The 26,281-nt window shown below is 43.5% G+C and overlaps 1 protein-coding gene across 1 annotated transcript in view; it reads left to right on the top strand.

Annotated features, from left to right (window-relative positions):
• LOC122814218 (pleckstrin homology domain interacting protein) overlaps positions 1-26,281 on the top strand; it is a 2,625,611-nt gene that overhangs the window by 979,276 nt on the left and 1,620,054 nt on the right. The window contains 1 exon segment of the mRNA XM_044086823.1: positions 6,883-7,017. Coding sequence (XP_043942758.1) covers positions 6,883-7,017 — 135 coding nt within the window.

Raw genomic sequence — 26,281 nt, 5'->3', positions numbered from 1 at the left:
TTTGGAGAAACTTTACTTGCCTTAAGGGAACATTTCCACTGGGAAAGTCAGGATTTCTCTGAATCTAAAAAGAGACTTGGGAATTTCCTTCTACTTCCTCAGCATAGGCCTTTGGCTATACCTCCTGTTCTAGACATTGTTGATGTTTTTTCAGAATCTAGTATGACTCCTGATTCTCTGCCTCCGGCTCCTTGTAAGCCAGACAGATACTACAGGGTTTCGGACTCCCACAAATTCCTTTTCAAAAACCCTATTGCTGATCCTGAAACCATTTCTCAGGGTCCCAAGGGCATTAAGGCCTCTACTGCCAAAAATCCTACCCTTTCTGATAGAGATTTCAGGGCGCTGGATAGATGGGGTAAGAAGGTTTACACGTCTGCAACCTTGGCAATCAGGGCTTTAAACTGTCAATTTCATATGATTAAATATCAACAGCATATCATGGGACTACTTAAACAGAAAATGATGTTAATCTGTGACTGTGTGGAAAATAAAGAATTGCAGGATTTATTGCATTCAGCTGAACAAGTTAGAAAACATACTTTGCAATGTGGTTTTGATTCCTTGGAGGTCTCTTGCAGGGCTGCTGTAACTGGATCTGTGCTAAGAAGACATGCTTGGCTCAAAGTGCAAACTCTGCCTGACCATGTTAAAGCAAAATTGTTGGATGCTCCTTTACAACAGGACCGTCTCTTTGGTAATAAGGCTGGAGAAGTTTTAAAGATGGAAGATGAAGCTAAATCTATGCAAACTGTGAAAGATTTCTTACAAGTGCAACCTCCAAGGTTTAGTAGGCACTGGCCTACTAAGAACTGGTCCTTTCCAGTCCCCTCGAGAGCTGCGCAAGTCAAATCAAGACATTTCAAAGGCTCCAGGTTTCAGTCACAAGGAACGTTTAGAACAAAACAGTGGGGTGCCTCCACCTCCAAATCTGGAAGCAACAAGGCACCTCCCTATGGTAAACAGTCTCAATGACTTCCCTCTACAATCACCAAGCACTTTCCTCTTAGCCGCCCCTTTGGGGGGAAAATTAGCATTTCATGCACAAAAATGGCAGCTTATTACCCAGGACAAATGGGTTTTAAATATAGTATCCCAGGGATACAGATTTCACTTCCACATGTTGCCAATCCCAAACGGGTGGCCAGATCTGCCCCCAAATCAGTAGGCAGAGGCCCAGAAACAAGTTCTGTCCCTCATGAACATGGGGGGCTATTCAACCAGCACCAGAAGAGGAAAAGGGACAAGGTTTCTATTCTAGACTTTTCCTGGTACCCAGAAAAGACAAATCATGACGTCCAATTCTGGACTTATCCACTCTTAACACATTTTTGGACATTCCAAAATTCAAGATGCTGACTCTTCAACAGTTACTACTTATGCTAGGCAAAGATGTCTGGTTGGTAACTCTAGACTTAAAAGAGGCTTACCTGCATATCCCAATCAGGGAATATTGCAGAAGATACCTCTGTTTCAAAGCAGGCTACTTGCATTACCAGTTCTCTGCACTGCCCTTTGGCTTATCTACTGCACCCAGGGTCTTCACAAAGTGCCTGGCACCAGTAATTGCATTTTGTGGGCAAAGAAATATTCAAATATCTCTATACCTGGGTGATTGTCTAATTCAGGCAGAAAACAAGGACATTCTTCTAAAGCATCTGGCATTTTTAAAAAGGGTTCTAACTTGTCTAGGGTACACCATAAACGAAAACCACAACTGGGTACCCTCTCAAAAAATTACATTTCTGGGTGCAAGCTTGAATACAACTGCCCAGATGACTTGCCTTATGCCAGAAAAGCAAATTCAGTTGTTGACTTACTTCAAACAGGTGGTCACAAAAACCCTGCTTATCTGCAAGACAAATTCTGCAAGCCTTGGGGTTCATGGCCTCCTGCATTCTTCCAATTCCATATGCAAGACTGCATATGAGGAAACTTCAGTGGTACTTAAAAAGTTTCTGGAGTCAGCATTGTCACAGCCTGGAAACAATAATTCCTATTATACCTTGCCTGCAACTAGAGTTCCTATGGTGGGCAGAGGCCTGCCACCAAAACAAGGGACTCCCATTCACTCCACCCCCTGCTGCCCAAACCCTAACTACAGATGCATCAGACTATGCGTGGGGGGCTCATCTGGCAGGGAAGTGCATTCAGGGCAAATGGAGCAAAATCAAATGCACCTACATATCAATCAGAAAGAGATGCTAGCTGTACAGAATGCGCTGACAGCCTTCAAGGACTACCTTCATCCAAGACAACTAATGATAGACAACACCACGGTTATGTGTTACATAAGCAGGGGGGTGCACATTCCTACCCCCTTTGCAGACTAGCCATGGCATTGTGGAATATGGCCTTGACCTATCAGATACAACTACAAGCTCAATTCCTGCCAGCAAAGCTAAATACTCCGGCAGACGAACTAAGCAGAAATCTTATGGACCCACACAAATGGAAACTGGAACCACAAGTTTTCAACATGTTGACACACAAATGGGGAAACCCAGACATAGATCTTTTTGCCTCACCCCAGAACTATCAGTTGGACAAATTCTGCACAAGGATTCATCAGAAAAAAAGCTTGGGAAGTGGATGCTCTATCATTCAGCTGGAAAAACCTGTCAGTCTAGGCTTTCCCCCTCTGCCTCTGCTCTCCAAGGTTCTACTAAATTCAAACAAGACAAACCAAAAATGATTCTGATTGCTCGAGAGTGGCCTCGCCAAGACTGCTGCCCACTCCTGCACAGTGTGTCACACCTTCCTCTGTGGCACCTGCCTCAGGCACCTTACCTGCTGTCTCAGCAGAACTACCAAATTCTGCACACTCTGCTCCAAACTTTGAATCTTGCAGCGTGGCTGATCAACTAATTTCACCCTTGGCATCCCTCAGCAAACCAGTGATGGATGTCATTTTGGAGACTAGAATGCCTAGTACTAGAAAATCTTGTGCTGACAAATGGAAATGATTCTGTGCCTGGAACCAATCACAAGGAATAAGCACAGCCATGCCCAATATTCCTCAGATTCTGCAATACTTAACTGAGACGCTTCACAATGGCCTATCTTTTTCTTCCATAAAAATCCATGCCTCTGCCATTTCAGCTCATTACAACACAGAACCTCCCCTCTTCTTTCATCCTCTGCTAAAGCAGTATCTCAGAGGGGCCAAAAATGTAAGATCTCCCAGGAGAGCACCAACTCCTGCATGTGACCTAAATTTTGTTTTGGAAAAACTCACTCTCCCTCCTTTTGAGCCAGCTGCTATTGCAGACGTAAAATTTCTATCCTGGAAAACAGCTTTCCTTTTAGCAGTCACTTCAGCTAGAAGGATTTTAGAATTACAGGCTGTTACGGCAGTGGAGCCTTTCATTATTTGTCATCCGGACAGGGTGGCTGTCTGGACCAATCCATCTTTCATGCCTAAGGTGGTATCCAGTGTGGCTATTAATCAGACCATTCATCTGCCAACTTTCTTCCTCAATCCACAGAACAAGGATGAGCGGATTCTGCATTCATTGGATGTACACAGGCAACTTAGATTCTACTTAAACAGGACAAAATCTCTAAGAAAATCTGTACAACTATTGGTGGCATTTGCTGCAGAAGCAGAGGGAAAGACTATTTCAAAGCAGACTATTTCCAAATGGATAAGCCATTGTATTCGTTTCTGCTGTATGCACCATGGTAAATGTATCCCCAAGGGGATCAGGTCTCATTCCACGAGGGCTGCATCTACTTCTGCAGCCTTTCTCAGAGGGGTTCCTACCAGAGATATTCTAGAAGCCGCTACCTGGAGCTCAGTTCATATGTTCACCAAACATTACCATTTACCTCTCTTCTCTAAATCCAGAGCTGGCTTTGCCACTGCTGTCCTGCAGGACCTTATAGCTGCTCCTAATGCTGTATAAATCCATCCTCCCAACCATAGCTTTGGGATTCTACCCAAATGTAATGACTGCAACAGTGAAACATGAAGAACATAGTACAGTTGGGTACACTTACCATAAATGTAGATGTTCGAGTGTATTCACTGTTGCAATCCTGGTTACCCACCCTCCAGCCCCCTGTTTTTCTCTTACTGTACCTCTCCTTTCTTTTACTGTGCTTAAAAGCCTTTTTTGGGTGAATTTGCTTTTGTTTGGAGGTATATTTTTTAAGTTTTAAATTTTATATATATATATATATATATATATATATATATATATATATATATTGCTCCCCATTTGGGGGGGCACCTGACATCTGGGGCAAGAAAAACTGATGTAATGGTGTCTGCTGCATGTTTTATACCCCTGACGACCTGACGTCGTGGAAGAAAGGGACAGCAACCGACGCAGGATCCAAGACTTTGTTAATCAGGCCAACTGAGGGCAATCTGCCAGCAGATTACCCAAATGTAATGACTGCAACAGTGAATACACTCTAACATCTACATTTATGGTAAGTGTACACAACTGTACTTTCCTGTAAATGATATCTGTGTAGCAGCTAAGTGGTTCATAGGTTATGTGCTTATCTCTCATTACAAGCTCAACCTGTATTCCACATCTAGAGCTGCTTTTGGTTCTGCCAAACTCCAGAATATCTTTCATAGTGATGCCTCCTAAGGATTTTTGAGCTGGGGACTGTCCCAACTTTTGAGGCAGACAGAAAAGCAGCACTGGGTATGAAAGTTGTATACTTTTCATAACACTAGATCCAGGTTGTCGTCTTCTGTCTCTTTCAACATCCCTTGCCTCTGTCCCCCTTCCAAATTGTCATTTCTTTATTGCTGCTAGTAGACAGGTTTCTCAGGCCAATCTTGATTGCAACCCCAGTTGTTTTTTTGTATGTAGTTACGGTACTTTGTCTAGTAGATTATATTTTGTTCATATTATGCTTGCTGATAATATATTTGGGGATAAACTCAATCTGAGGGTAGAGTTGCTGGTGCATTATGAAGAGCTTACGACTTGGAGCTGAAGTCCCAGTTGCTGGCCATAAATCAAATATACCCAACTGTTGAAATGGATAGAAGATGACTACACAGATCTACCTTTATGGGAAGTACATGACTTTTTATCAGGAGTGCACTCTAGTGAATGCTGTAATCAAAGCCCACCACTCTAGAGGAGTGGCTGCCTTCTGAGCTTGTTTCAGCAATGTGTGCACTGCAGGGATTTCTGCCTCAGCCATGTAATCTTCATTGGAAACCACCAGTCAATGTTGACTCAAGACTTCTGTTCTTTAGGTTTCAGCTTTCTCATCCTTCTGGCTCCTACCAGCCTGTTGGCTACTCTTTGAGATTCAGCTCATCTGAGATCCTTTCAAACAGATTTATCTGTGATGTGTGCCACTGATATTTTACTTCATGAGTTGATTTGTAAGAAGCTCTTTCTTGATGGTTTAGTCATTTTCCCACAGTTCCTCATGGAAGAGTTCTGCCTCTGTCAAACCTTTCTTTTTGAGTTCTGTGTACATTAGGCAAGTATATTTTTGACAGTTACTTAGTAACACTGCAGGTATCAGATCTTTATTGTTGTTTCTTAATTTGCAGAAAGGTATTCCATAGTGGCTAGGTGGGGAACTACAGGGCAGTGTTGATGCATACTTTTATCACCTTGGTCATGATATTATGGCTTTTATGGAACAGATGAGCAGGTGTCCTTGTACATGGACTCTCCTCCAAAATATGCCAGATTTTGAAGGATAGAAAGGATGAAACCAACGAATAACCCATCTAGGGCAGTCCTTTTAGAACATGGGAACATACTTGGCAAGAGATCGTGGGGACCATAAGATGCCTAGCCATGCATACCTTTAAGCAGCTATACTTAAAGTTCTTGCTACCCTTTCCAAGCACCAAACCAAGCAGGACCATACATGATAACCCTGGTACAATTTTGTGTCTTCCCATCCAGTTATGAAAACTAGCCTTAAAGGTAACCAAAGTAGCACTTTGACCTGCAGTGGTAACTTATTCCATAGGCTAGGAATACTTTTAAGATAGAACCATCTCTGTCTGTCTCTCTCTCTCTCAAGTAAGTTTTGTTTCTTTTTACTGCATATTTAAGTCCTTATTAAAGGTGTTTGTAGAGCCACTGATTTTGTGAAGAAGTGGGAGGTCAGCTGATATGGTAAAAACATGGTCTGTGCCTTTTTATCAGTTTTTAGATACTTTTAGTTATAACCAAAAAAGTTGGAAAACCAGAGAAAGAATAAACTAGTAATCCAAAATGATCTCCAGCCACAGCAGGTACCCAATAAAGGCAGTCTGACGATATAGTTTCTCTTGGTTTATTAACAAAAAACAGGATTGAGCGCTTTCATTTCCCTCCAGGAAACTTCACCATAATCATAATTCCAATTGTAATTGTAGTTTAAATAACAATCAAGGTCCTCCCACTGGTCAACCAGCAAGAGTCCAAAGATCATCCATGGATCCAAAAACGGCAATGAAACAAAAAAATCCAGATGGCCATCATGGCTTAAAAGAACAGTTGTTTAATTTTGGACAAGTGTTTTCACGTAGGACACCATGCTTTCTCAAGTCTTCAATCTTACTACTTTTATTTATACCCATAAAACTATCATGCTACCTTTTCTGTATAGGAAGGATCCTTTTTGATTTTTTTCTGACTATCATTGGTAAGAGTTTTTGGAGCAGTGTCACATGTTCTTGTCTTCATTTTGATCATGGCATACTCTATGTAATTTCAAAAAAATGCATTGCCAGACATCGTTTTTTTTTTTTCTTCTGTATACTGAGCCTGGAACTGGTGTTCAAAAAAAAAAAAAAAAAAACTGGGCAAGTTTGCAGTCCATTTTTAATTATACTGGCATCAACTGAAATGTTGTTTTTCTCTTAAAAAGCTAACATGAGATTAATTGTTGTCATTGCAGGGGCATGAAGATGAAGTTTTTGTTCTTGAGCCTCATCCATTTGATCTCAGAGTGCTTTTTTCTGCGGGCCATGATGGCAATGTGTCAGTATGGGACTTGGCAAGAGGAGTTAAAATCCGGTCATATTTTAATATGGTAAGCTGGTTGTGATTCCTTTTGCTGTTTTTTTCTTAGTACAGAGTTAGGTGATGCTGGATTTAGACTTCCACAATGGTCATGATGATATCTGATGTAGTTGTCAAGCAGATCTTAAGTATGACATACCTGCAATTTACAGTACCCTTTCCTGCTTAGTGTTGTGTAGCTGCATTTATGTATTCTATGTATGATTTATTTATTTGTGTAAAATTGAGTGTTCATCACTATGCATGTACAGTAAACAACCGATTATTTAAAGGTAATTATCAGTATATTTCTGGCTCAGCATAAAATCTGAATCTTTCAGGCCCATGCAACTACTCCACAGATTTTAGAAATTAAGAGGCTGAAAATTTATGTAAATTCCTCTGCTGGGTACACAAGCTCTACTAAATGGAATAAAATGAGGAATCTATGAAATGTAGATGCTATCTCACAAGCCTGAGTCTGAGCTGGTAGGATATTCCAAAGGATTAGAGTAAGATATGAATAAAAAAATCCTTGCACAAAAAAATGCATCTCTGGATTGGCTAACAATCCCACAACAGATAACTGAAACTGTCTGGCTGGGACATAGAGATGCAACAACTCTAAGCTAGGATCCAGATCTTGAGTATGGAAAGTGTGCATCAACATTTTAAAAACACAGTGCATTGTCAGATAGCAAACATAAGTACCTAAGTACAGGAGTGGTGTGAAAAGTAATTAGCGCACTAATGATCAGTCAAGCTGTTAAATTCTGAACATGCTGCAGATGCAGTAAGCCACTGTCCGTCACTCCAAGGTATGGAACATTGCAGTAGTCTAAGCAAGACATTACTAGTGCATTTACTACTGTATGAAGATCTGATTTAGATAAACATTGCTTAACTTGAGTAGTATTTCTTAGATTGAGATACATTGTTTAAACAATAGCAGACACCTGTTGCCTTAGGGTCAGTTTTCTATAAAGAATAATGTCCCGATTATGGGGTTGTTAAACCAATTCCAGCTGATTGTCATCATGGGTGATTAGTAGTCTTAGTGGTGTAATGTTTGATGGAAATTAGTAGCATGCACTAGCAGTGCAAGCCGCGGTGGTAGAGCGGTAGCGTTGTTGCCTCACAGCAAGAGGTTTTCCTGTTCGATTCTCGGCTGGAGTGCCTTCTGTGTGGAGTCTGCATGTCTTCCCTGCGGTCAATTGGCCTCCAAAAGACATGCGTGAATGGGCGTGCCTTCGCTGAAGGTTGGGCGTCGGTTTGCAACTTGGCACCATAAAATTTTACTGCCAGTCATTAGCGGACCGGAGTTCCGCTGTGGCGACCCCTAACCGGGAAAAGCCGAAAAGACAAACAAACCAGCAGTGCTTTTAGTCTTTTTAATATGCACCCAATCAAGAATGGATTCCAGACTGTCTTCTAAGATGTCAAAATCTGGCAGTACACTTGGAGAGAAGGAAAGGTAGACCTATATATTATCAGTGAAAGACATAAGAAATACCCTTCCTTGTAATATGCTCTCCTTCAGGGGCAGCATAGAAACAGAAGAGCCAAAATGGAGCCCTGTGGTACACCCACATTCAGTAGGAGATATGTGATGTACTTGCACTAGACACAACATTTTGAGAAAGGCCTCAGATGTAAGAGTGAAACCACTCCAAAACATTTTTAACAGTAATAGCACAGTAATGACTCAACAACTTGAGTAGGATTATATGGTCAAATGTGACTGATAAATGTAGTAGAATCAGAATGGGGTATTTCCTCTGATCTCTTGCTGTTAGGATATTGTTTGCCACTATTAGGAGGCAGTGCTCCATGTTATGCCAGACAAATTTTATAAAGTTCCTGAGGTTCGTAAGTATTTGTAAGAAAGCCCTTCATCTGATCCTGCTGCTGTTTCCATGACCACAGGTAAGCCATCCAAATTGCTTTCCTCCTCCAAGCTTTAACCTTCTGACAAGGGCAGCCATGCTATAGAGAGGTATTGTTAAAACAAATGCATACTTTTGCCACTTTGGCATTTAGGGCCATTAATTATCAGACCCACACAAATAGATATATCCTGACTCTTCTTTCTTAGCTTGTGGGCGGTTTGGCTGATGTGCCTGATTAAGGGACGGTAAGACTTCTGCCCTTTCTCTTCCAAGTTCTGTCTCTCAAATGGTTTGTTGTTCCATGAAATGCAGGTGTGATCTTACTATTGCCTCTTTCAGGGCAGCTGCATCTGGTTCTGTCATGAGGAGAAACTCTTGGATGCGCCTTCAAGCCTTACCCAAGGACGTTCAGGCCAAACTTTTAGGTTCCCCCCAAGACAGCCAGAATTGCTTTGGCACTACTGCTGTAGAATTGTTTAAAACTCTTCCATACAAGGATTAGATTATGCAACAACTGAAGCAAATATTTGTTTGCCCCCTACCTAAGTAGGAGCGATCCTTCTAAGTTGCATTTTGTCTGTAGGCAACCTAGACAACCTGCTAGGACCAAGAGGCTTCCTAAGCAGATTTTCCCAGACAAACCCACTTGGAGATCTAGAGGCTCAGCTTACAAATCTGCCTTTGACATCTAGCCTCCTCTTCACTTTGGCCAGATTACTCTGTCCCTCAAGCTAACCCTTTCCCTTCCCGTTTGGCAACAGAAAAACACAGATGCCTGTCCTACAAAATGGTTGTTTTTATGGCTTGGAAGTCCCTTCCTTCATTTTCTGGCCTTTCTCAGCCTACCCCTTTACATCTTCATCATTTTCCTTTGGTTCTGTGGGATCAGGTGGATCAGAGAACCATCCTACCAGTTCACTTGTCTCAGCAGGGAGCAGACTTTTATTCCAGATTGTTTCTGGTTCCCAGGAAGGAGAAGTTGTGGAGACGCATTCTAGACCTGTCCTTTCTCAACACCTTTCTCAAGGTCCCTTCCTTCAGGATGTTGTCTTTTCAGACACTGTTGCTTCCTCAAGCTTTTCTGGTATATCTGGATTTGAAGGACACTTAACTTCCATATTCCTATTCACCCTTGCTTCAAGGAGTTTTTACATTTGTTTTCTGTTTTGTCCTCTCATTATGAGTGCTCTGTTTTGCCTTTTCATATTTCTACAGTTCTAGGTGTCTTTACCAAATGTTTGGCGCTTGTGGTAGCCTTATGCAGACTTCAGGGTGTTCAAATATTCCCTTATTTGGATGACCTTCTAATTCAAGCACTCTGTCTGCAGCTACTGCTTCAAAATTGACCACTTCTGTGCAGTGTGGGGTTTGCCCTTAATCTCAAAGTCTGTGTTAACTCCCTGTCAGGATCACATGTTTTTGTTGCAGGATTCAGACCATTCCAATGATGGAGTTTCTCCCTTCTCCCAATGTCCCCTCTGTGAATGCTTATTTCCCGTCTATTCTTCCTGTTCCAGTCCATCCTGCAAAGGAATTTCTCTGAGCTTGGGGAACATGGCATCCACCATTCCCATGGTTCCTTTGGCCAAACTCCACATGAGGAAGTTTCGGTAATATCTAATGACTGATTGACTCTAGCACTGTCACCCTCTGGAGTATCTGGTCCCTCTCTTACCTTGAGTCAAGCTTGAACTCTGCTGGTGGATGCATCAGATTTCCCTGAATCCATGTCTGCCTTTTCAGGTTCCTCTCCCTACTCAGGAGCTGTACACAGATGCTTCCAGTCACTGTTGGGGAGCCTCCTCCAACAACCTAAAAGTTTGGTGTCTTTGATCCCATCACCAACTGACAGACCGTGTCAGCATTAAGGAGATGAAGACTCTGCTGTTAACTCTCTTTTTTTGGTTCCAGGTCCTGTAAAGATTTTTACAGACAATACTGCAGTCATGTGGTACATCAACAAGAGAGGGAGCACAACCTCTTACCTTCTTTGCAGGCTGGCTCTTCAGTCTTGGGATTTTGCATTACACCATCACTTGGTTCTTCAGGTGGTTTACATCCTTTCAGAGCACAATCTGGTGGTAGACTCTCTGAGAAGGTTCAGGACAAATCCACACAAACGGATGGTTCAGAGGGAGGTGTTTCTGGAGATTGTACATTAGTGGGGTACTCCTCAAGTAGATCGTTTTACTTCTCCCCTGAACAGACAACTTCCTCTGTTCTGTTTCAGAGTGCCAAATCCTCTGGTTTGGAAAGTAGAACCAATATCTTTTTCTTGGAAGGTGATGTTTCTGCGTGCATAAACTCCTCTTCCACCACAAGTGTTGCACAGGATCATGTGGGACACACTCGGAATCTTGCTGGTGACTCCCTTCTGACTCGCACATCATTGCTTCCCCCTTCTGTTTCATCTGGCCATGGGTAATCATCACAAGTTATATTATGGGGCAGATCTCACGAAGACAAGGGATCTTTCATTCACCCTCACTTGTCAACCTTTCAACTGATACTTTGCTTATTATGGTTTTGATTCTTTTTAGGCAGCGGTTTTCTGAGGATGCACTTTGGGTTTTGCAGGAGGCTAGAAACTCCTATGTGACTAAATGGAAGAGATTTTCTACTTGGTGTCTCAAGCATGGCTTGGTCCCTTTTTCTGTGGGGGTTCCTACGGCCCTGTCTAATTTGTGAGTGGCTCAGCTCTGGTTTGGCATAGTCACATGTTAAAGTTCATTTGTCAGCTATTTTTTGCCTCTGAATCCACCTTTTGGCTTCTAGTTTTCAAGTCAAATAATTTTTAAAAGGCACTCTTCAAATCGGGCTTCCAAGTAAGCCTATTCTTCCTTCTTGGTACCTTAATTTTGTTCTCTAAAGATTGACTCCCCCTTTTGAGTCTGATTTTTCTTCCTTACAACATTGTACTTTGGAAGCTGTATTATTTGGTGGCTTTTACTTCTGCCAAGAGGGTCTCTGAACTCATGCACTCATTGCAGTTCCTCTTTTTTTTTTTCCACAAGGACAAGGGAGTCTTTTTGTACCAGTCCTCCTTTTTATGCACAAGGAGGTTAATAATTGCCCTTGAATCAGTCCATTCATCTTCCTTCCTTTTTTCCCTTCTCCACAGACTACTTAGTGAGAGGGTTCTTCACACCTTAGAATTGCGTAGACGGCTCAGATACTACTTGAACAAAGCAAAACTTATTAAATCTGAGCAACTTTTTATTTCCTTGCATTCCAGGAAGTTGGGTCTGGTGGTATCTAAGCAAACCATCTCTTCATGGATTTCTAAGGCTATTTCTTTCTGCTCTTCTTTTCATGACAAGCAGAATTCCTCTTCGCTTTGTACTCATTCTACAAGGGCAGTGGCCTCTTATGGTGCTTTTTTCAATGGTCTGGATATGAGATCCATCTTGGAAGCTGCTGTTTGGTATTCTGTTCACACTTTTACCAAATGCTACAAGTTGGATGTCACTTCCTGGGCCAGGGAGGGTTTTGCTAGGGCCATCCTTTTTGGGTTTGTGGAGGGGTCTTCTCTGCCTTTCTCCTCACATACTTTCCAGTAGCTTTTGTACTCTCCCAAGAGTAGAAAGTACTGCAGCAATAAGGAAGAACTATTGTTATGGTATTAGCTTACACAACTTCACTTTCTAGGTGGCTGCAATTTAGCAAAATCCTAACTGCCTAGCTCATTTGAAACTGAGCTTTCTTATGCAGTCAACAGTAAATCTTTGATCTGATGTTGTCGTCTTCATTTCATTAACCTGTGAAGTATTGGTTCCAGTCTTCGGAACTGACAGGTCGCCTTTTTTTTTTTTTTTTTTTTAAGCTTGAGCTTCCTGACTTGAGCTCCTCCTCCCTACCCATAATGCCTTGCTCCCCAGAATATCTCCATTCTCATTTGCCACGCATAAAGTTCTGTTGATCTTTTGCTTCTCCTAGTTTAAAGTGGTCGTAAATGCTTATGTCTTTTTTTCCCTACCTAGTATGCTTTTAATTCTTTAGTGGTAGTTTTAGATCTTTCTTTTACTGTGTCTTTCCTGTCGAGCTTTTCACGTTTTCTGCATTAGCATTTCTCTTTCTTCTCTTGTTTTGTATTCCGTTATATCTGAACAAAAACCTTTAGGGTTTAAAAAGTGCACTTCCTGTGAGTGGAAGATTCCTATATCTGATGCTCACAGAGAGTCATTTACTGCCTGGGGCCTAACCATTTGGAGGCCCCTTGCAAAATCTGTATTGCTTTCCATCCTTTAAATCTGATGGATAGGAGGAGCAAACTGGTGGTAAAAGGGTTTGCTCCCGCCTTCCTCCACCTCAGGGATGCCTTCTGCTTCAGGGGCTCAACCCCCTCCTAAGTCCTAGAACACCTTCTCCCATGCTATCTTCCTCTGAACCTCCTAGGAAAAAGGCAAAATCGTCAGAACCTAATCTGTTGGCTCCGAACTCTGTTGATGTTCTTCGTGTTTCACTGTTGCAGTCATTACATTTGGGTTATATGCCTGCAGTAGCTCTCAGCTGGCCTGAATACCAGAATCTTGGATTCCTACGTCAGATGCTGTCTCTTCTTCCATGACATCAGGTCGTCAGGGGTATAAAACATGCAGCAGACGCCATTACATCAGTCTTTCTTGCCGTGCGGTGCCCGAAGCGGAAGTAGTTCGCAAGTGCCTGTCGGCCAACTCCTGAAATTTTTGTTTTCGAGTTTCAAAACTGAAGTCTTCAAAAATGCTAAGTACCCCATTGGGGATCCTTTTTCTTGCTGTTAACCGATGTCAGTAAAAGCTAACAATGGTCTTACCTGTAGAAAGCAAATACCTCAAAAATTTTAATTCGTACTGCATTCCTTGCTTAGGCCCAGACCATGACGTTCCTTGCTGTCGGTTTTGTGCCTTGTTCAACCCCCAAACTGTTAGTCGGTCTATATTTGCAGCAAATTATTTTGGTTCTCAGAATAACTATCCAGAAATGGCTTCGGTAAGCCATCCGACTACCGATATTCTGAAAAAACGTAAGGATAAAGACGGAGACGGACTGCATAGGTCCAAAACTGCCAACACTGCTTCCGTTAAGCTAGTCTCCCGTCCGGCAGTACTCAGTAAGGCACTTTTGCAGCCCCTGATATCCGCTACTTCAGATTTGCTGGCCTTCTGCTGAGACCCATTCGGAGTCCAGTATGCTGTGAGATGCTTCTTCGACTATGGAACCTGTGGATGTCTCTGCCTTGGATGGGTCTGGAGCTGCTGTGCAGGCATGGGCTTCTGAGGGTGTATTCAAGCCTACAGACTTGCATTTTAAACTGACGCCATCTTCTTTATCAAGGCCTAAAACTCGACCCACGCCTAGAAAACCGATGTCCAAACCTCATGCTCAGGCCCATATGCCTAAAAAATAAATGCTTAGAATGGCTGAAGACCTTGTTACCTTAATTAGGGGAAGCCAGCCTTCCCCTTCTAAGAGACCTAGAACTGATTTTCCTTCTGATTCTTCTGAACAGGAATCTGATATTTCTGTTTCTTCTGATTACCGGGATTTGCCCTTATCTACCTATGAGGATTCTGATGCAGAAGATTCCAATCCCTCTGCTTCCCCTCTAGAAGATTTTTTTTTTGGTGAAACCTTGCACACTCTTGGGGAGCATTTCTGCTGGGAAATCCATGATTACTCTGACTCCAAAAAGAGGCTTAGGGAATTCTTACTCCACCCTCAACACAGGCCTTTAGCAATCCTGCCTGTTCTGGACATTGTAGATGATGCTTTCTTAGAATCTAGCCTTTCCCCAAACACTTTACCTCCAGCTCCCAGAAAGCCTGGCAGGTATTAGAGTACCTGACTCTCACAAGTTCCTCTTCAAGAATCCTACTGTGGATCCAGAGACCATTTACCAAGGACCAAAGGGCATTAAGGCTACTGCTGCCAAAAACCCTACCCTTTCTGATAAGAGATTCTAGAACCTTGGACAGATGGGTTTAAGAAGGTATATGCTTCTGCTACTTTGGCCATTAGGGCTTTAAATTGCCAGTTTCATGTGTTAACATACCAGCAGCATATTATGGGACTACTTAAACAGAAAATAATGTTGATTCCTGACCGTGCTGAACACAAAGAATTATAGGATTTAATGCATTTTGCTGAACAAGTTGGTAATGGTTTTGACTCTTCAGAAGCATCTTGCAGGGCTGCTGTCATTGGGTCTCTGCTTAGAAGGCATGCTTGCCTTAAGGAGCAAAACTTGCCAGATCATTTTAAAGCTAAATTCCTGGATGCTCCCTTAAACCAAGACCACCTGTTTGGCAACAAAGCAGAAGTCGTCCTCAAAATCCATGCAAACTGATAAAGATTTCCTGCAAGTACAACCTCCCAGATTTAGTTGGCATTGGTCTTCAAAGAATTGTTTTTTTCCAGCCTCTTCCAGGCCTCAGTCCAAACCCAGGAACAGCAGACCACCTAGGTTACAGTCTCAGGCTACGCACAGGCCTAAGCAGTGGGGGGCTCCCACTTCCAAAGCAGGGAGTAGTAAGACACCCCCATGGGAAAATGTCACAATGACTTAATCTTAACCCTTCCAAGCCCTGCTCAGCTGCCTGCTCCTTTAGGAGAAAGCTCGCCCTGCATGCAAAAAACTGGGAACTCATTACCCAGGACAAATGGGTTTTAAATATAGTTTCCCAAGGATACAGATTCCACTTCCACACCCTGCCAACCCCAAACAGTTGGCCAGACCTACCCCCAAATCAGTGGGCAGAGGCTCAGCAGCAGGTTCTCTCTTTTCTAAGTGTCAGGGCTATTCAACCTGTCCCAGTAGAAGAAAGGGGACAAGGTTTTTATTCAAGACTTTTACTGGTACCCAGAAAAGACAGCTCCTGGTGTCCTATCCTGGACCTCTCTGTTCTAAACACTTTTTTGGTAATCCAAAATTCAAGATGTTAACACTTCAGCAGCTGCTTCCTATGCTAGGCAAAGATGCGTGGTTGGCAGCCTTAGACTTGAAGCTTACCTGCACATTCCAATAAGGGAATCTTGCAGGAAATACCAACACTTCAGGGCAGGCTCCATGCACTTTCAGTTCTCTGCACTTCCCTTTGGCTTATCTACTGCATCCAGTGTGTTCACAAAGTGTCTAGCTCCAGCCATTGCATTTTGCAGGCAGAGAAATATTCAAATATACCCATACTTGGACGATTGTCTGATTCAGGCAGAAAACCAGGAATTGCTATTAAAACATCTGGCATTCGTAAAGAAACTTCTAAACTCACTGGGGTACACCATAAACGAAAAGAAATCTCATCTAGTACCCTGCCAACAAATTGTATTCCTGGGAGCAAGCTTGAACACATATTCCCAGATGGCTTTCCTCACTCCAGAGAAACAAGTTTATTTGACAACCTACTTCAAACTACTGGCCACAAAGACCCAGCTATCTGCAAGGAAAATTCTGCAAGCCCTGGGGTTCATGGCCTCTTGCATTCTACTAATTCCATATGCAAGACTGCATATGAGGAAACTACAGTGGTATCTAAAAAGCCTATGGTGTCAACATTCTTAGAACCTGGAGTCAATGATTCCTATCATTCCTTGTATAAAGACAGAGTTCCTTTGGTGGGCAGAGGCCTGCTACCGCAATAAGGGGCTCCCTTTCACTCTACCCCCCTGCCGCCCAAACCCTAACAGCAGACGCATCAGACTGTGCATGAGGGGATCACTTGGCAGGGCAGTGCATTCAGGGCATATGGAACCCCAGACAGATGCATCTGCATATCGACCAAAAAGAAATGTTTAGCTGTACAGTATTCCCTGACAGCCTTCAAGGACCACATTCTTCCAGGACAATTATTGGTAAAGACAGACAACACCACAGTTATGTGGTACATAAACAAGCAGGGGGTACCCACTTGTACCCTCTCTGCAGACTAGCCATGGCTCTGTGGAACACAGCCTTGAGCTACCAAGTGCACCTACAAGCTCATTCCTGCCAGGCAAGCTAAATTCACTGGCAGATGACCTAAGCAGAAGTCTCATGGACCCACACGAATGGAAACTGGAACCAAAAATATTCAACCTCTTGAGGAACAAATGGGGAACTCCAGAGATAGACCTGTTTGCCTCCTTTCAGAACTACCAATTGGACAAATTCTGCACAAGGGCTTCCCACATTCAAGCTTGGAAAGTGGATGCCCTGTCCTTTACCTGGGAAAGCCTGTCAGTTTGTGCCTTTCCCCCTCTGCTTCTCCTCACGAAGGTTCTGCTAAAGATCAAACAGGACAAACCAAGGACAATACTGATTGCACCAGACTGGACACGCCAGCACTGGTACCCCCTCTTGCGCACTATGAAACTGCTGGAACCATGGCACCTGCCTCAGACCCCTTCCCTGCTGTCCCAGCAGGCGGGCCAGATTCTGCACCCTCAACGTCAAACCCTGAACCTTGCAGCCTGGCTTATTCCTTGAGCTGTCCAATAGCATCCCTCAGTAAGCAGGTGCTAGATGTCATTCTGGAAGCAAAGAGGCCTAGTACAAGAAAATCCTATGCTGAAAAGTGGAAAAAGATACTGTTCCTGGATCCAGACTCAGGGGATAGGCACAACGGTGCCCGGCTTACCTCATATTTTTCAGTACTTAACAGAAATGCTCCACAAGGGCCTATCCGTCTCATCAATTAAAATTCATGCCTCTGCCATTTAAGCACATTATAATACTGAAACACCCCTCTTCTCTCACCCCCTGCTAAAGCAATTCTTCACAGGGGCCAAAAATTTAAGACCCCCCCAGGAGAGCCCCTACTCCAGCCTGAGACCTTAACTTTGTATTCGAAAAGCTCACTCTCCCTCCTTTTGAGCCAGCTGCAACTGCAGGATTGAAATTCTTTTCTTGGAAATCAGCCTTCCTTCTAGACATCACTTCAGCAAGAAGAGTGTCCGAATTACAAGCCGTCAGGCAGTGGAGCCCTTCATTATCTTCCATGCAGACAGGGTTTCCCTCAGGACCACTCCTTTCTTTATGCCCAAGGTAGTGTCTAGTGTGGCCCTAAATCAGTCCATTCATTTGCCTATCTTTTTCCCGAATCCACAAAACAGAGGGGAACAAATACTGCACTCTTTGGATGTGCACAAACAACTTAGATTTTATTTGGACAGGACTAAGCCTCTCAGAAAATCTGAACAGCTGCTAGTTGGCTTTGCTGCAGGGGCAGAGGGGAAGGCCATTTCAAAGCAAACCATTTCTAAATGGATAGCCCATTGCATTTATTTCTGCTATAAGTACCATGGAAAACGTAACCCACAGGGGTTAAGATCACATTCCACCAGGGCTGCATCTACCTCTGCAGCCTTTCTCAGAGGAGTCCCTACCAGGGACATCATAGAAGCTGCTACCTGGAGCTGCTACTTTCACCAAGCACTACCACATGCTTATTTTTTTTCTAAATCCAGAGCTGGTTTTACCACTGCCATTTTGCAGGGCTTAATAGCTGGCCCTAATGCTGTCGAACTTCCTCCTCCCTTCCTTAGCTTTGGGAATCAACCCAAATGTGATGACTGCAACAGTGAAACATGAAGAACATAGTACAGTTATGTACACTTAAATGTAGATGTTCGAGTGTATTCACTGTTGCAGTCCTGGTTACCCTCCCTCCAGCCACCTGACTTCTCTTGGCTCTACCTTTCCTTCTTATTTGGTGTATTTAAGCTTTCTGGTGTATTTGCTTTTTGATGGAGGTGTACCATAACATGTAATTGTTTCCCATTGTGGGGGCACCTGACATCTGAGGCAAGAAAAACTGATGTAATGGCATCAGCTGCATGTTTTATACCCCTGACGACCTGACGTCATGGAAGAAGAGACAGCACCCAACACAGGAATCCAAGACTCTGGTATACACGCCGGCTGAGGGCTACCTACAGGCAGATAACCCAAATGTAATGACTGCAACAGTGAATACACTCGAACATCTACATTTATGGTAAGTGTACACAACTGTACTTTACTGCTTCTTCTCCTCCTCAGTTGTTATCCGTTGTTCTGGAGCCAAATGGTTTTTGCATGGCGTCGGCTGCTGTAGCTTTGGCACCTGGATCAGCGCTGACAGAGCATTTGCGGAGATCTCCTTCCCGTTGCCCCCCCCCCCCCCTTCCTGGATATCTTCCAGACCTCCATCAACAACTTCTTCTGGGTCTTCCTGAAGCCTAACCTCCAAGGACGTCAGCAAGCTCATGAGACAATTTCTCAAGACAGATCCAGATGGGGCTTGTATTCTCTCCTACCACATTTGGAGCTGTGAGAGTTTCCCTGTTCAGCCTGTAACTCCTTCTCCGATCTGATCTTTGGTTTCGGAGTCATCTCCGTTGGTTCCTGGTGCCGGAGTGTCGAAGCCGATAGACATTTCCTCTTCACACCCGATTTTCTCCCCGACCTCCTCAGCTGCATCCTCTTCAGTTCTGAGCCATAGCATCGAGGTCAGTTCCAGGGGGTTGACATTAGCCTCAAAGCTGTCACTTCCCCTTGGAGCTTTGCCCTTTGACAGGTGGGCTCCGACTCCTCCCTTGAAGCATGAGACTCTAGCTGTCCGGGAGGTGCCTGCTCCAGTGGTTTCGACTGTGGTGGGACAGCTCAAGGTGGCTTGGAGCCCTTCCACTTTCGAGGTTGTGGAGAGGATTCTCTCCATTCTTAGGAGACCCTCGGCCCTTACCTCCACAGAACCTCCCCCTCCTCATACCGGACTTGTCTGAGGTCTCTGAGCTGCCGCGTGGACAGCTGGCCTGGAAAGTCTCCACATGCTTCCCTCGGTGGATCCCAAGGCTTCTTCCAACACCTCCCTGGGGCACCCTGCCAAGGTAGTCCCTTGGAAGAGGTTGTGTAAAAGGAGGCACAATAATTCCCCTACAGAATCACTCGCTACAGATACTGATTTTGAGGAAGGAGAAGGGTCTCCAAAATCACCACCCGACAAGGTCTCCTTTGGAGACATTCTTGAAATCCTTCGCCAGAGGGGAGGTTAGTATGCCTAGAACCCTTCCCCAGAGGAAACTGTACTGTGGGAGACTTTCAGGTCCAGCCCATCTACTACCTGGGTGTCCCTCTGCTGACCTGCTCATTCAGCTGGTGTCGTTGAGGGCTTGGAAGGATCCAAATACAGTGGAACCTATCCCTAAATGTGCAGTCAAGATTTTAAGTACCCCTGTTGACTGGACCAGTGGCATCCCTGTAGATGCCACTGTTGTTGCAGCAGCCACCAAGGAGGAGCTGGCCTAAGAAAGCTCCTCAGTCCACCCCCTGAATAGAGAATCCCAGGCATTGAACAGAGTTGGCAAAAGAGTTTATGCCTCATCTACTTTTAAGCTCAGGGTATTGAACTACTTGTCGCACTTTAGCAGGCTACAAAGAGTCTTATTCAAGGAACTTTCTAGCTCGGTCTTGGACATGATATTTGCTAAGGAACAGGAGTCCTTTTCCTCCAGGCTGGCCAAACTACATTATTTAGCCAGTGCATCCATGACGTTAATCTCTCACACTGCAGAGGGTACCTCAAGCATTGTCATACGGCGCCATGCCTGGATGAGACTGTGTGATTTTGCAGAGCCTTTTGAAATAGTCCTGTATTAATGCCCCTTTTTATGGCTCCATCTTGTTTCGGCTCACAGTCTGTGACGCTGTCTTAGTGAAAAGGATGGTAAAACCCTGTCTGCTTCAGAATCCATTTTTCTACACCAAAAAAAAATAAAAAACACCTTTTCCAGGAACCAGTGTTTGGGAGTAAGAAGACCTAGTTTCGGAAGTCATAGGGTCTTTTGCAGGACACTCAAGGAGACTTTTCCCCCTGGGGAGAGGAGATATAGGCAAAATGGGAGATGTCATCTACGCAGCTGAGGGGGGTCCACAAAATCAGGAGGTGCGGGAAACGTTCCAGGACAAGCTGTTTCAGTGATCAAGAACAGTTGCCAGGAAACGTTTCTCCTTGCACCCAGAAGCCTGGGAGGTCATCACAAATGACAACTGGGTGTAAAGATCATATCCAAAGGATACTTCATTCCCTTTGCCGAAACTCCCAAACAAAAACATCACCTCCCCGATGTTCCACCCAGTCAGGAGGAGGATGCGGCCCAAGAATTAAAAACATTGCTGGAAAAAAGTCATCCAGAATGCCCCCCTAATCGGATCGGGTGTTTACTCCAAATTCTTTTTAGTACCCAGAAAGACTGGGGAGTTGTAATCTGTCCTAGATCTGATCTCTCTGAACAAGTCTGTGAAGTACACGAAGTTTAGAATGGTCACAACTCAGTCCATCCAGTTAAGTTCTTCTGAAGATGGGTGACTAGATATGCTCTGTAGTCCTAAAGGATGTGTACTACCATATAAAAATGGACAGACACTTCAGGTGTTTTCTGCTTTTCAGGCTGGGGGCTAGTCATTCCAGTTCAGGGCACTTCCGTTTGGCATCACCATGGCCCCCAGGGTGTTAAGATGTATAGCAGTGCTTACAGCTCATCTCCATTTGCAAGTTATGAGATATTTCCATATCTGGATGACTGGCTTCTGACCTTTCCAACCAGGCATTTACTCCTTCAGGCCAGGGATTACTTTCTGAAGTTGGACCCAATCCTGGGAATAACCGTCAATATACAGAAGACTCAGTTGGACCCGGTACAAGCTTGTAGTTCATTGGGGCCTGCCAGGACAGCTTATGCTTACCTGACGACAGACAGGATATCAAACTTGAGATTTCACATCAGCTAAATTTTGGCCATTCCAAAACCTCCAGCCAGCTTAGTTCTCGGAGCATTAGGCTCAGTGGCGGCCACTATAACCCTTCTATCCATGGCATGTTTTCACATACGGATATTACAGTGGATGTTAGCGGTCCAGTAGTCACTGAGGAGTCATCTGAATTTTGCCATCAAACTGTCTTGTGTTTCCAAGGAGTCTCTGCTTTGGTGGCTTCACTCAGCAGAAATTACTCAAGGATGCCCATTTGATGTTCTTCGTGTTTCACTGTTGCAGTCATCACATTTGGGTGATCTGCTTGCAGTAGCCCTCAGTCGGCCTGGTTATCAAAGTCTTGGGTCCTGTGTCGGTTGCTGTCTCATCTTCCATGACGTCAGGTAGTCAGGGGTATAAAGCATGCAGCCGACACCATTACATCAGTCTTTCTTGCCGTGCAGTGCCCGAAGCAGAAGCAGTTTGCAAGTGCCGGTCAGCAGACTCCTGAAATTTTTGTTTTCGAGTTTCAGAACCAAAGTCTTCAACTAAAGCTAAGTACCCAGTTGGGGAAACTTTTTCTTGCTCTAAACCGATGTCAGTAAAAGTCAGTAATTGTATTTCTTATGGAAAGCAAATACCTCGTAAAGATTTTCATTCGTACTGTATTCCTTGCCTAGGCCCTGACCATGACGTAAATCACTGTCGGTTTTGTGCCTTATTTAAACAACAAACTATTTGTCGTCTGTATATTTACGCTTCTAAATATTTTGATACTCTGTTCAATTATCCAGATATGTCTTCGGTAAGCAACCCGACTACCGACGTTATGAAAAAACGCAAAGGTAAAGATAGACTAGAGACAAGCCGCCTAGGTCCAAACAGGTCGGCGATGCTTCTCCTAAGCTAGTCACCAGTTCGTCGGTACTCAGTGAGGCACTTTCATAGCCCCTGATACCTGCTACTTCAGATTTACAGGCCTCTACTGAGACCCATTCGGAGTCCGGTATGCCTCGAGATGCTTCAGCTGTGGAACCTGCGGATGTCTCTACCTTGGATGGGTCCGGAGCCCCTGTGCAGGCACCGGCTTCTGAGGGTGTATTCAGGCCTACTGACTTGCATATTAAACCAACACCATCTTCTTCTTCAAGGCCTAAAACTCGAACCATGCCTAGAAAAACGATGCCCAGACCGCATGGTCAGGCCTCTATGCCTAAAAAACAAATTATAAGAATAGCTGAGGACCTTATTACTTTAATCAGGGGAAGAGCCAACCTTTCCCACCCTAAGATACCTAGGACTGAATTTGCTTATGATGCTTCTGATCAGGATTCTGAAATTTCTGTTTCCTCTGACCAGGATTTACCCTTATCTACCTATGAGGATTCTGATGCAGAGGACTCTATTCCCTCTGCTTCCCCTCCAGAGGATTTCTCTTTTGGTGAAACTTTCTATACTCTTAAGGAGCATTTTCGCTGGGAAAACCAGGACTACTCTGATTCTAAAAAGAGGCTTGGGGATTTCTTACTGCTGCCCCAACACAGGCCTTTAGCTATCCCCCCTGTACTGGACATTGTTGATGCCTTTTCGGAATCTAGCTTGGCCCCTGACTCTTTACCTCCTGCTCCCAGAAAACCTGACCGATATTACAGGGCTCCTGACTCTCACATGTTCCTTTTTAAAAATCCTACTGCAGATCCCGAGACCATTTCACAGGGACCCAAGGGCATTAAGGCTACTACTGCCAAAAATCCTACCCCCCCCTCTGATAGAGATTCCAGGGCGCTGGATAGATTGGGTAAGAAGGTATACCTTGGCCATTAGGGCCTTAAACTGCCATTTTCATATGTTAAAGTATCTGCAGCATATGATTGGATTGCTTAAACAGAAAATTATGTTGATTCCTGACTGTGCTGAAAGTAAGGATTTACAGGATTTAATGCATTCTGCTGAACAAGTTGGAAAACATACTTTGCAATGTGGTTTTGATTCACTAGAGGCATCTTGCAGGGCTGCTGTTACTGGGTCTGTACTCGGAAGGCATGCTTGGCTTAAGGAGCAATCTTTGCCAGATCATGTTAAAGCTAAATTGCTGAATGCTCCCTTAAATCAGGACCGGTTGTTTGGCAACAAAGCAGAAGTACTTAAAAAGATGGAGGAAAAAGCTAAATCTATGCAAACTGTTTAAGATTTCGTACAGGTACAGCCTCCAAGATTTAGTAGGCATTGGCCCTCTAAGAATTTGTCCTTTCCTGCCTCTTCCAGGCTTTCAGTCCAAACCCAGAACTATCACAACACCCAGGCTTCAGTCCCAAGGTATGCACAGGACTAAGCAGTGGGGGGGCTCACATTTCCAAATCAGGGAGTAGTAAGACTCTCCAGTATGGTAAACTGTCTCAGTGACTTAACTTTAAAACTTCCAAGCCCTTCTCAACTGACTGCTCCTTTAGGGGGAAAGATTCCTCTTCAGACAAAAATCTGGAGACTAATTACCCAGGACAAATGGGTTTTAAATATAGTTTCCTAAGGATTCAGATTTCACTTCCACATGTTACCAACCCCAAACGGTTGGCCATATCTACCCCCAAATAAGTGGACAGAGGCTCAAAAGCAAGTTCTCTCTCTCTTAAGCATAAGAGCTATTCAAACTGTACCAGAAAAGAAAAAGGGACAAGGTTTCTACTCAGAACTGTTCCTGGTACGCAGAAAAGACAACTCATGGTGTCCTATCCTGGACCTTTCTATCCTAAACACCTTTTTGGTAATCCCAAAATTCAAGATGCTAACTCTTCACCAGTTGCTTCTTATGCTAGGCAAGGATGCCTGGTTGGCAACACTGGATTTAAAGGAAGCCTACCTGCATATCCCAGTCAGGGAATCTTGCAGAAGATACCTATGCTTCAAAGCAGGCTACATGCACTATCAGTTCTCTGCACTGCCCTTTGGCTTATCTACTGCGCCCAGGGTATTCACAAGGTGCCTAGCTCAAGTCATTCCATTTTGCAGGCAAAGAAATATTGAAATATACCCATACCTGGACGATTGTTTAATTCAGGCAGAAAGCCAGGACATATTTTGAATCATTTGGCGTTTGAACAAAGTCCCAAGTCTATCCTAAGGAAACGTAACACATATACTGACCCATCAGGTGGGGGTTCCTCTTCTGGTACAGATTTGAACATACAGCAAACCTCAGATTCACCCACCCCCAAATGTAATAACAGTGTGGCCCCTTTAGGCCTTACAAGAGGGGCGGCAGAAAACATAAAAAAATAAGAAGTTTGGAGGGTCTGATGGAACTGTTGACAAACAAATCAACATGCTAGAACAAATGTACTAAATATTTCTGATGCAACATTATCTGAATCACAAACTGCTTTGTTAAATAAAGGCCTTTCTTTTATACCAGTTTTTTTTTGTTCCGGAAGATACATTTGCACATGATGTAACAGCATTTTGCAGACTGTTAAATTTAAAATTGTATTTTCATGATACAAAACAGGAAGATGTTGCTAATGATAATTTCAAATACCACAAATCCACCTTTGCTCCACCTATGCATCCTAGAGCGAGTCTTTTCCAAAATAGTGTTCTCAAAGATCTACATTTTACTTTGGGTATGACTCACCCTAAATGTAATAATCTCTCAAAGACAGATATGTCAACAATACAGGAGCTTATTAATAAAAATCTGGTTATTATTTCTGCAGACAAAGGTGGTGCTGTGGTAGTCATGAATTGGACCCAATATAATGTTGAGGCACACAGATAGTTGGAGGATGCCAGATATTACACCAAAATGCCTCTGGATCCAACACCTATGTTTAAACAAATAGACAAATTTTTGGATTCGGCAGTTGAAAATGGCATTATTACACCAAATATAAAAAGTCATCTCACTCTATCTGATCCTAATAGCCAATATATCTATTTTCTACCTAAAATTTACAGAGATCCTTTGCATCCTCCGGGTAGGCCAATTGTGGCAGGTAATGATTCTCTTACTGAACCACTTTCCGAGTTTCTAACAAAACATCTCAAACCATTATTGAGATGGGTAAGATCTAGAATTCAGGACACCACAGAATTTTTAGGTATTATAAATGAGATGCAAATTGAAGATCATTGGTTGTTATGCACCCTGGACATTAGTGCATTATATACTAACATTCCACATTGGGCAGGGCTTGATGCCATAGAATATTGGGTATACAAATCAGAATTATACAAACCTGGTTTCAACACGTTTCTTATATGCTTAACTGAACATGCGCTCACTAAAAATGTGTTCTTCTACGGAAAACATTGTTATCTTCAAACAATGGGCACAGCAATGGGCGCATCATTTCCCCCCATATATGCAGACCTATATATGGCATATATAGAAGAACAAATCATCTATGATGTTACACACAACATATATCTAATGGAAATTGATATTTGACGTAGATATCTGGATGATTGCTGGATGGTGTGAAGATGTGATGTGGAATACTTGATGGAATTTGTTGAACACCTCAATGAGAATAAATTAGGTTTACATTTTACCTTCAATTATGACGAACACAAGATCACATACTTGGATGTGCTGGTAATTAGAAATAGACAATACTCTTGGTAGTGAAGTATTCAGGAAATACCCGGAATACAACACATTACTCCACGCATCCAGCTTTCATCCAGCACATATTACCGAAAACATCCCAAAGTCTCAATTTATTAGG

Source organism: Protopterus annectens, chromosome 1.part1, assembly GCF_019279795.1.
Source record: "Protopterus annectens isolate FY-2018-M chromosome 1.part1, PAN1.0, whole genome shotgun sequence".
NCBI lineage: Eukaryota > Metazoa > Chordata > Ceratodontiformes > Protopteridae > Protopterus > Protopterus annectens.
Note: the sequence above shows the minus strand (reverse complement) of the source record. Positions and strands in the feature narration are given on the sequence as shown.